General features: G+C 45.1%; 1 protein-coding gene across 1 annotated transcript; it reads right to left on the bottom strand.

Moving 5' to 3' along the window:
• Positions 1 to 29: 29 nt before the first annotated feature.
• Positions 30 to 8,061, bottom strand: DPPA4 (developmental pluripotency associated 4). Its single transcript, XM_017510408.2, has 7 exons — positions 7,959 to 8,061; positions 5,152 to 5,278; positions 3,728 to 3,885; positions 3,591 to 3,641; positions 2,494 to 2,782; positions 1,221 to 1,419; positions 30 to 357 (listed from the first exon to the last, which is right to left on the bottom strand). The coding sequence occupies exons 1-7, from the start codon at positions 7,980 to 7,982 to the stop codon at positions 321 to 323; spliced, it is 885 nt and encodes a 294-aa protein (XP_017365897.1). The 5' UTR covers positions 7,983 to 8,061; the 3' UTR covers positions 30 to 320.
• Between the last annotated feature and the right edge of the window lie 3,159 nt (positions 8,062 to 11,220).

The following is an 11,220-nucleotide window of genomic DNA, read 5'->3' as shown; positions in this document are numbered from 1 at the left end:
AAAAAAAAAAAAAAAAAGCTGCTGAAGTCTTTTCTATTTTAGAAAGGTGGTATGAATAAATTTTTCTGCATATTAACTACAATTTATGGTACTTTGTGAAATGTTTTCCCATTTTTAAATGCAAGAGTCTATCATATCTCTACTCACAAAGCAACAGGCACTGCTAGGGGTCGTAGGCTAAGATCTGCCACCCCAGCAGTCTGCACGGACCGTAAGCAGGTGTGGAGAGGACCAAGTTCACCTGTCAGCAGCACCACAGAATCCGACTCTCCAGCCTTTCTGCCATTAATTATCATAGATATGGCCTTTTCCCTGATATTCTATTCCCATTGGAGGCTTTTTATTAAGACCTTGTTCCTATAAAGAAAATTAAATGTTTGTTTTTAAAAAGATAAGAATCAAGACATATCAAGCTTCATCCTGGAAAATAGCCCAGAACCCCGCTGCTGGAATGCTGCTGAAATAGCCCTTACACCTTTAGGATCATAAGGTAAGCAAGCCTGTGACTATGTCATTAAAGAATGACGACCATCAGCCAAGTTACCACACCTCTGTAATATGTTCCCTGACTTGTGCAACCCATGAGCACGAGGCCTTGGAGTGGCTCTTCTCATCCCTTTCCCAAAAACCCAAGTATGTCCTTAAAGGACTATCCAAAGTGACCTCAGTTCTATTCAGCTGCTGGGCATAGAGAGATTATCAAAATAGTGCAAAAAGCAGGATATCCCAAAGCAGCAAAAATCACACATTCACACACTTCTTCCTGTGGGAGATGGTCTCGCTATATTTCCCAGGCTGAGAAATGACCTGATCCCTCCTTTCCATCTGGTCAGTTCTTCCCTTAAGGAATCTCTTCTTTGATATTTGTAATGCTATTCCAGGTGCTTATATGCCCACCATCCCTATAGACTGTAGACTACTTAGAGGTTTTTTGCTACTCAATATTTCTGTGTAGGAGATATACTCTGAATATAGTAATTACACAATGTTTGTTGTTGCCAGAATTCTGTGTCTCAGGGTAGAAGTATTAAACCCTGATACATAAATACTTTCTTTTTCCTGGGGATAAACTTGAGTAATAATTTTATTGAAACTCTCCACTGACAATTTGAACTTGAAATACATGGCTCTTTAAGATTAATGTGTATCTTATCTTGACTTTCTGCAGTTGAAAAATCAGGTACCCACTCTTAGTTTGTAGAAAAGTACCAGGTAATTACCTGTGAACACATTTGGGGCACAACATATTGTCTTCAAGGTGCGGGGGTGGAAAACTGGAGGCAGGAAGCAGGAAGAGCGCACTCACTCTCCCTTCTTGCTTTTCTGGAACCCAGGCTTGACCAGCATGAAACTGCAGGTGCACCCAACCGTCTGTGTCTGCAGGGAGACTTTTCCCATGGACCACACACCACCTGACACCTGGAGAAACAAAGACAGACAGATACCCACACACCAGGGTGACATACTCACCTCAGACTGCATTATGGCCCATCACCCTTGATTCCTTCTTAACTGCCAGCTCCAAGATATGAACCCTGAAATCCTAACTTAACCTCTACGCTATCCTGTTCTTTTAGAAAAGCATACAAGACAGTTCCTGTTAAAGTTTCATCTAGTTGGAAGCAGTATAGTCGTAGATGGACAGACGGTATTAAGACTAACCCAGTGTCTAGAAAGGGCTGCATGAAGTAAGCTCGGGGGTCTCAACTGTTAACACACATTGGACTGAGCTAAGCAGTTTACTATCAGATTTTTCTTGTATTTCCTGTAATTCTTACAACATATGAGGTAGGTATTACTAACTCATTTTACAATGAAAAAAAACTACAGGTGGCACCTGTAGTTCCGGCTAAATGGGAGGCTGAGGCTGGAGGATCGCTTGAGCCTAGGAGTTCTGGGCTGTAGTGTGCTATGCTGACTGGGTGTTCGCACGGGGACCACCAGGTTGCCTAAGGAGTGGTGAACCCGCTCAGGTCGGAAATGGAGCAGGTAAAAGCTCCCGTGCTGATCAGTAGTGGGATCTCGCCTGTGAATAGCCACTGTACTCCAGCCTGGGCAACATAGTGAGGCCCTATCTCTTTAAAAAAAAAAAAAAAGGAAAGGAAAGGAAAGGAAAAAAACTGGAAAATATTTAAATAACTTATTAATGCAATTCTGGGGTTCAGCAACAGGAATCCATTTTAGATCTTGTTTTTAATTTAAATTGCTTAAAGGGGGGAAAAAATCCCAGACTGTTATCCTCTTCTGATGCCATCAATAATTTAGAGCAGTGGTTCTCAAACTGTGGTCCCCAGACCAGCATCCTTAGTATTGCCCAGGAAATTGTTAGAACTCTCAGGTTCTGCCCTAGACCTAAAACAAGCTCTGTGAGCAGGGTCCAGGAATCAGCGACCCTTCATGGGTTTTTCATATACCCTAAAATGTATCAAGCATTAATATCTACTAAGCTCATTTCCCCACTGGACCAGAATAAGCTTTTCATGTTGGGCTTACCACTGGCTTCTTGTGGAGGTTCCACTGCCTCTGGCGTCCTTGCCCTGGCTGAAATTCTTGCCCAGGAGGCCAGCACAGCCTCTGGGGCAGAAGTTGTCACCACAACCGTATTAACTCCCTCAAGGAGAGGAGTGGACCCTTCCAGAGCAGGCAGCCCCTCCGCAGGGGGAAGGGGCACTTGAGGAGGCTGTGTCCCAGAACTCTGCAGGCTCGCTTTCCCTTTTTCCACCTTTAATTTATTTTGCAATGACTTCCGGATTTTGGCCTCTTTTGCTGTGCTAGGGAAATCCTACATAAAGGGTTAAATAATAAAGATAATAATAAAGGTTAAAGCTCTACCAAAAATGGCCTCAGGGTTAACGAGGTGTGGATCAAACACAAAGTTTCACTTAGGAGGACTAGGTTCAAGAGATCTATTGTACAACTTGGTGACTATAGATAGTTAATCTTGAAAATTGCTGTTAGGCTGGGTGCGGTGGCTCACGCTCGTAATCCCAGCACTTTGGGAGGCCTAGGCAGGCGGATCATGAGGTCAGCAGTTCAAGCCCAGCCTGGCCAGGATAGTGAAACCCTGTCTCTTTTTTGTTTGAGACGGAGTTTCGCTCTTGTTACCCAGGCTGGAGTGCAATGGCGCGATCTCCGCTCACCGCAACCTCCGCCTCCCGGGTTCAGGCAATTCTCCTGCCCCAGCCTCCTGAGTCGCTGGGATTATAGGCACGCTCCGCCACACCCCGCTAATATTTCTATTTGTTTTTAAAAGATGGGGTTTCACCATGTTGGCCAGGGTGGTCTAACTCCTAACCTCAGGCAATCCGCACACCTTGGCTTCCCAAAATTCTGGGATTATAGGCGTGTAATCCCAGTCTAATATTTGTATTTTTAGTAGAGACAGGGTTGCACCATGTTGACCAGACCAGGCTGCCTCATTTTTATCACTCTTTGCAGACTTGGTGAAAAGCAGGGCTGGGAAATACTGCTCGCTCTTAGAACTAGGGGTGAAGGGACAAGGGGAGGCTAAGGCAGTTCCTTCACTCACTTTTGAGGTTACAACAAGTAATTAGGATAAGCACTGAAAAGTCCATCCTTAAAAAAGTTACCTTTTGGTTTGGGTAAGCAAAGGCACACAGGCGCTTATACGCATCCAGTTTCTAAGACAATAGAAAACTGCATTAGTAAGACAAGTAAGGCTCCTGCCCCTTCCTCCCAGCGCACCGTCCCCAGCCTACGGCCTCACCTGGCCTCTGGTGCTCAGCTTTAATTGCTGACACCAGGCCCGTACGATGTCCCGGTGAATCAGATTAACAGGTGGCAGTTTAGAGGGTAAGGGAGGGATTGGTATCTTCTTCTGAGGTCTGGGGTTATCACAGTCTGCCTTCTTCTTAGGGCAAAGCACTGAAGGAGAACGGAATAAAGTTGGTAGTAATTAACTTGTAGCTTTTCAGAATTTCACAAGTAAAATCACTTTTAGTTATGAATAGTTCAATTCCTCTCAAACCTAGGACTTACCACTTCTAGATCCAGTTTTAATTGCTATATCTCCTCACTGCTCAGGTACACTTGCGCCTTTGTGAGCCCCTTAATCCACAGAATCCAGGTGGTGGCACCGGAGAGGGCACTTCTTGAGATCATAAATACTCAGTGGTGTTCTCTTTCCACAGAGCAAAATCAACACCTGGCAGTGCTACACAGGCAACCACTAATACCCCAAATTCTGCCAGCCCCCCCCCGGCAGGGCAGCACTCTGATCTCATTGCAGGCACGCCTCCTTAGCCCTCCTGTGTTTCTGTTCATCCAGCTTCTGCACCTCACATACACTGTCTTCATTCAGTAAAGATTTCTGGCCAGGCGCGATGGCTCACGCCTGTAATCCCAGCACTTTGGGGGGCCAAGGCAAACAGATCACTTGAGGCCAGGCATTTGCAACCAGTCTGGCCAGTATGGTGAAATCTCATTTCTACTAAAAATACAAGAATCAGCCAGGTGTGGTGGCACACGCCTGCAATCCCAGCTACTTGGGAGGCTGAGGCAGGAGTGTCACTTGAACTGGGATCATGTTGATAGAGTGACATCCTATCTCTGTGTCTCAAAAAGACTTTCAGAGTTCTCAGGTATTAAAAAAAAAAAAAAAAAAAAAAGGCTTCCAAAACACACCTCCAGGACAGACACAGCCTGCAATGACACTAGTAGTTACTAGGGTTTACTAGGTACATATCACTTCTCAGGCACAGTGTAAGCGCTTCACCTAATCATTCTATGTCAATTTTTACACTCCAACCCCACCCCTGAATAAAGGTAGGTATTGTCCTAACTTACTTTTAGGATAGTAAGTTCGGTTTCAAGAATGAGTTTCAAACTTATAGTTGTCTGTTCCCAGATCATTGCACATGGAAATCCTTAACTCCCAGTAGCAAGTGAAGGAAAAAATGATCAACAGAACCAAATATGCTGTGGAAGTCTGAAGACAGGAAGGGGTCAGTGAGACCAAAAGTGACCGAAAGATGCTTCAGGGAGGTGCAGTTTCAGGTAGGCTTCCAAGAAGTTTAATTTGCACAATAGATGGTGGAAATTTCTTCCCTGGTTTTTCCTTTTCCTTCAGAAAAATTCTTCAGGCTTCTAAGACCCGAGAAAGTGGGATTTGAGGATTTGTAGACCTCTTACCTTTGTCACCTTTAATAGATACTTTTCCTTTGGTTCCCCCCTTCGCTGATGTTCCCGGCAAAGCAATCGTGTTTGGTTGATTAGAAGCCTGCTGATCCTCTTCCCTCGCCTTCTCTGTGGAGGTCCACTGGGGAACAGAGGAGCTGATCAGTCATTCCTCTAGTGTCCAAACCACACATACACTACCTGCCTCAAGATAACTCACTTCTAAGGCACCAAGACAGCCCTGCACTCCACTGGCAGTGTGGATTCTCCTCTGGGTATCCTCTGAATACTCAGTTTCATTTATAAGACTGGGAAGCAGTGATGGAAAAAATGGGAAGAAGCCAGTCTGAAAGCACATGAAAACACAGATACAAACAAGAGTAGAAGGAAACAGGATCTGCCTTGGGAGAAGAAGTGCTTAGGTAGGCCAGGAGTGATGGCCTGTAATCCCAGTGTTTTAGGAGGCCAGGGCAGGAGGAACGCTTGAGTCCAGTAATTGGAGACCAGCCTAAGCAGCAAAGTGAAACCCTGCCTCTACAAAAAGGAAACAATATTAGCTGAGCATGGTGGTGCGTGCCTGTAGTTCCAGCTATTCAAGTGGGAGGATTCCTTGAGCCAGGAAGGTAGGTAGAGGTTGTAGTAAGGTGAGGCTGCACCACTGCACTCCAGCCTGGGTGACAGAATGAGACTCTGTCTTAGAAAAAAAACAAAAAACATTAGATAACATTGAAAGGTCAAATTGTGCAAAAAAAAAAAAAAAAAAGAGAGAGAGAGAGAGAGAAACACAAAAAGCCCTTCCCTCACCTGGAATACTTTTTTTTTCTCCCAGTCCTTAATTCTTGACCCCTTCCATATAAATTTCTAACACTGTTGGCAGAGTGACACTACGAAAACTTTACATCCTTTCAGCGGTTTATCGCTCTTAGAATAAAAATAGTTGTCTTTGGCTGGACGCAGTGGCTAATGCCTGTAATCCCAGCACTCTGGTCGGCCGAGGGGGGTGGATCACAAGGTTAGACCTTCGAGACCAGCCTGACCAACATGGTGGAACCCCATTGCTACTAAAAATACAAAAATTAGCCTGGCGTGGTGGCAGGCACCTGTAATCCCAGCTACTCAGGAGGCTGAGGCAGGAGAATTACTTGAACCCAGAGGCAGAGGGTGCAGTGAGCCGAGATCAGCCACTGCACTCCAGCGTGGGTGACAGAAGGAAACTCCTCTCATTAAAAAAAAAAAAAAAAAAAAAAAAAAACAAACATGTTTAGGCCGGGTGCGGTGGCTTAAAGTTGTAATCCCAGCACTTTGGGAGTCCGAAGGGGGCAGATCACGAGGTCAGGAGTTCCAAACCAGCCTGACCAACAAGGTAAAACCGCGTCTCTACCAAAAATACAAAAAACTAGTCGGGTGGTCTAAGTTAAAACTAGTCGGTAATCCTAGCTACTAAGGAGGCTGAGGCAGGAGAATTGTTTGAACCCGGGAGGCGACGGTTGCAGTCAGCCGAGATCACGCCATTGCACTCTAGCCTGGAAGACAGAGTGAAGACTCCGTCTCTAAAATAAAAAAAAATGTAATCTAAAACTTCCCCTAAATCTAAATCTTTTTCTTCGCTTTCAGGGTGGATTACTGCACAAATTAACATTTGTGTGGCATTTTTACATCTCTATAGCAGGTCTACATTTGGATTTGAAATTTACATTTGCATAACCCTTACAAGAAGTACGCACTTTGGACCTCACAAAGACTTAAAACTGAGAGAATTAAAAATGACCCGGTTCAAGTAAAGAGGCTCAAATATGGCCTTTCGGCGCCTGTGCAACACGTCTCAAAGTTTCTGTCTGCCCGGCTGCTAATGTGGCTCCGGTTACTCCTAAGTCGTAAGCGCACTGGGAAAAGGAAAATTCATACCCAGCACCTTCGGTTTAGGATCTGTGTCCATCTAAAGGAAATTAACGAGTTTCACTCTTTTCCAACCTCAGCTCAATGACTCCTCCTAAAATCTTCCCTCACCACCGTTTTTCTCCTGTAACCATTTCCCTCTAGCCCCGATATTCAGTTAATTCTTCTGACAGGACAAAGCATTTCTTCAAAACAGAAAACCCGGGCCGGGAGCAGCGGCGTGTGCCCAAAAGCACTTTGGATCCAGGCCGAGGCGGAAAGACTGCTTGAGCCTGGGAGGTCAAGGTTGCAGTGAGCAGTGATGGCAGCACTGCACTCCAGCCTGGGAGACAAAGTGAGGCCCTGTTCCAAAAACAAAAACCTAATTTCTTTCTTTTCCCCTATCTTTTGACACCCTCAACCTCCTCAGCTGAACCTAGACAACCTCATTTCCTACTCCAATATACCAGGTTGCAATCACGTTCTTGGGGTTTACTCTAAAATAGAGTCAAGAGAAGAAAATTCGAAGGTACACTGTTTTCTCCTTAAAAGAAAAATCGGGGCCGGGCGCGGTGGCTCAGGCCTGTAATCTCAAGCACTTGGGAAGGCCAAGGCAGATCACCTGAAGTCAAAGAGTTTGAGACCAGCCTGACCAACATGGTGAAACCCCATCTCTACTAAAAATACAAAAATTAGCTGGGCGTGGTAGCGGGCGCCTGTAATCCCAGCTACTCAGGAGGCTGAGGCAGGAGAATGGCTTGAACCCGGGAGGCGGAGGTTGCAGGGAGCCGAGATCGCGCCACTGCACTCCAGTCTGGGCAGCGGAGTGAGGCTCCATCTCAAAAATCAGCATCATCATCATCATCATCATCAGGAGTGCTCAGGGAAGACAGAAACACGAGGAGACAAAGACAGACAGAAAACAAATTCACTAAAACTGTACTGACCTCCTTGCCTTTTACCTTCTCCATATTCGGACAGGAAGCGGAGCTTGGCGAGATGCTTCCAAAATGGCCCCTGACCCAAGATTGTTGTTTGCAAAGTCTCCTCCCACTTCCTGCCTCTCAAAGACCCTTTTTCTCCCCACCTCTTCTTTTCTTCTCCCCTTCTGTTCCCTCCCCCACAATTTGTAAATGCTAAAATTGTATCCTTTCTTATTCAGGAGGTGACTTTTGTATGGGTTGAATTACTAATACCATTCCTCGCCCTTTTCTGTGCACTTTTAATGTAATTATCCAAAGTATGGTTCCGGAGACCTGGGAGGTTGAAGACTCCTTCAGAACAATTCCATGGGGGGGGTGGAGGCGTGGGGGTGGGGGGGAGGAACAGTTGCCAGAGACTTGAGCAGGATGTGGGAAGGGATTTAGTAATGAAACGTGGAAACAGCAGACTTCAGGGACCAGACTGATGGCTTGAAGAAAGCTAAACTATTTTCTCCTACCAAATACATTACATTTCCTAAGCAAGTTACTCAACCAACTAAAACTCCAGGTTTCTCTCTGTACTAATACCCAGCATCTTTTTCATCTGCCAACGATCTCGTAATCATAGCTTTTAAAGTCTACAGAGTAGGTCGGGCGTGGTGACTCAAGCCTGTAATCCCAGCACTTTGGGAGGCCCAGGTGGGCGGATCACAAGGTGAAGAGATCGAGACCAATTTGGCCAACATGGTGAAACCCCATCTCTACTAAAAATACAAAAATTAGGAGGGAACAGCTCTTCTTTTAGAGGCATGAAGCCATGCTGAATTGGAAGATGCACACGTGAGCCTGGAGAGAGGATTTTTTTCCCAGGCCCCAATCCCGTCAGAGGTGTTCAAGTAATGAAAGTTGGCAAACTGCAGTTACATCAAGGCATGTTTCCCCAAGCGATGAAGAATCTGAGACTGGCTTTTGATATTATGAGAGTGACTCATGGCAGAGAACACAGCCTGATTGAAGATTTGATTCTGCTCTTAGAAGAATGTGACGCCAACATCAGAGCATCCTAAGGGAACCCGTCAGAGGGAAAGATGGCTTGTGTCTTTGTTGAATGCCTTATTGAGGTCGCACACTTTGTATTTTGTTTGCTGTGTGAACCTCTCCTATTGAAAATTCTCTTCTGTGTTTGTGTAGGTAAATAAAGGCAGACATGATTTGCAAACCACAAGAATCATTAGTTGTAGAGAAGCATGATTATAATAAATTCAAAAAATTTGGAAAAAAAATAATTAGCTGGGCGTGGTGGCGCGCTTCGGCAATCTCAGCTAGTGAAGACGCTGAGGCAGGAGAATCGCTTGAACCCAGGAGGCGGAGGTTGCAGTGAGCCGAGATCTTCCCGTTGCCCTCCAGCCTGGCAACAGAGGGAGACTCCGTAAAAAAAAAAAAAAAAAAAGTATATAGAGTATGTTATTTATTTATTGTGTGTGTGTTGGGAGTGAGGGGTCCTCTCTACTTTGACCAGGCTGGTCTCGAACTCCTTGCCTCCAGTGATTCTCCAGCCTTCTCCTCCCAAAGTGTTGGCATTACAGGCGTGAGCCACCACTCGAAGCCCAAGTATTCTTTATATCAAATTCTGAGTCTAAAACTCAGTCATGCCAGGCATGGTGGCTCATGCCTGTAATCCCAGCACTTTGGGAGATTGAGGTGGGCGGATCACCTGAAGTCGGGAGTTCGAGACCAGCCTGGCTAACATGGTGAAAACCCATCTCTACTAAAAATACAAAAATTAGCCGGGCATGGTGGTGGGTGCCCATAATCCCAGCTACTACAGGGGCTGAGGTAGGATCCCTTGAAACTGGGCGGAGGTTGCAGTGAGCCGAGATCACGCCACTGGACTCCAGCCTGGGCAACAGAGTGAGACTGTCTCAAAAAAAATAAAATAAAATAACTCAGTCATTATTGTCCCCCATTTTATATATGACAGAAGTTTGTATAAAATTTTATTGGTAACTTTTCCTATCATAGCGCAGTAAGTGAACTCCTAACCTACTGACTCCCAAAGACGTTCAAGTTTTTCTCCTTAAAATAATTTAAAAAATCCTTCCACAGATCACTGCTCCCTGTCAGGTTGTCAAGAGATGTGAAGAGAAGGAAGCAGCGACTGTAGGACCGAAACCCTCCCTTGTCAGTGTCCAAAGTCTCCTATTTTCTTTGGTTGATTTTTTTTTTTTTCCTACATCTCATTGTTTGTCCTAAAATGATAAATAAGAGATGATCTTTATCCAAATGGTATTTGTAATCTGATCACAGGCTAGAAATACACAGACAGAGGAAGTAAGTAAACGGAGCCAGGAATAGAGAAGGAAGTGACCGTTGTGGACTGGGCAGCCCCCAAGGCTGCAAAGAGAAAACCAGGTGAGTTGAGGTCATCTGGGAGATCATATTAGGGCTTTGATTGAACAATTCTTTACCACAGCCTTTGATAACAACCAGTAGGACTTGCTAGCTCAGGTTTGTGTATAATTGAATCATCTTTCTTTTCTCAGTGTAATAGAATGTAACATTCAGAATAATTGGGAGTTCTGGGCTGGGCGTTGTGGCTCACTCCTGTATTCCCAGCACTTCCGGAGGCCGAGGTGGGTGGATCACTTGAATTCAGGAGTTTGAGACCAGCTGGAGGACAGTGCAAAACCCCATCTCTACTAAAAAAGATTAGCCGGGCTTGGTGCCACCTGCCTGTAATCCCAACTACTGAGGAGGCTGAGGCAGGAGAATCGCTTGAGCCTAAGAGGTGGAGGTTGCAGTGAGTTGAGATGGCACCACTGCACTCCAGCCCGGGTGACAAAGTGACACTCCATCTCAAAACCAACACACAAGCAGAATAATTGGAGTTCTGAATTAAACATGAAGTGAGGCATTGAAACATCGAATTCTGGGCAAGGTACAAACTAATTTGTATATGAACAGTTACAGTGTATTTTGGGATTAATCATTTATAAATCCTTGGATCCACTACTATTTCTGGGAACACAATTCTAAAAGAATTGCACTAATCATTTAAAACATGTGGGTTAGCTGACATCCTATACGTAAAACGGATTAGTACAATTTAATTTAAAATGTTGAGAAATAACTGGAAATAATATTACTGAGTTCTAGAACTAGCAAAAAGCCATCTGGCCGGGCGCGGTGGCTCAAGCCTGTAATCCCAGCACTTTGGGAGGCCGAGGCGGGTGGATCACGAGATCAAGAGATCGAGACCATCCTGGTCAACATGGTGAAACCCCGT

This window comes from Cebus imitator, unplaced genomic scaffold (genome assembly GCF_001604975.1).
Source record: "Cebus imitator isolate Cc_AM_T3 unplaced genomic scaffold, Cebus_imitator-1.0 Scaffold439, whole genome shotgun sequence".
NCBI classification, from domain to species: domain Eukaryota; kingdom Metazoa; phylum Chordata; class Mammalia; order Primates; family Cebidae; genus Cebus; species Cebus imitator.
Note: the sequence above shows the minus strand (reverse complement) of the source record. Positions and strands in the feature narration are given on the sequence as shown.

Bases quoted from the DNA above. Each gene is read 5' to 3' on its own strand.
- DPPA4 (XM_017510408.2), bottom strand. From the start codon at position 7,982: ATGGAGAAGGTAAAAGGCAAGGAG. The intron at 5,279-7,958 runs GTCAGTACAGTT...TCTGTTCCCCAG, and splicing joins AGAAGGTAAAAGGCAAGGAG to TGGACCTCCACAGAGAAGGC. The intron at 3,886-5,151 runs GTAAGAGGTCTA...GTTCTCCTTCAG, and splicing joins ATCTATTAAAGGTGACAAAG to TGCTTTGCCCTAAGAAGAAG.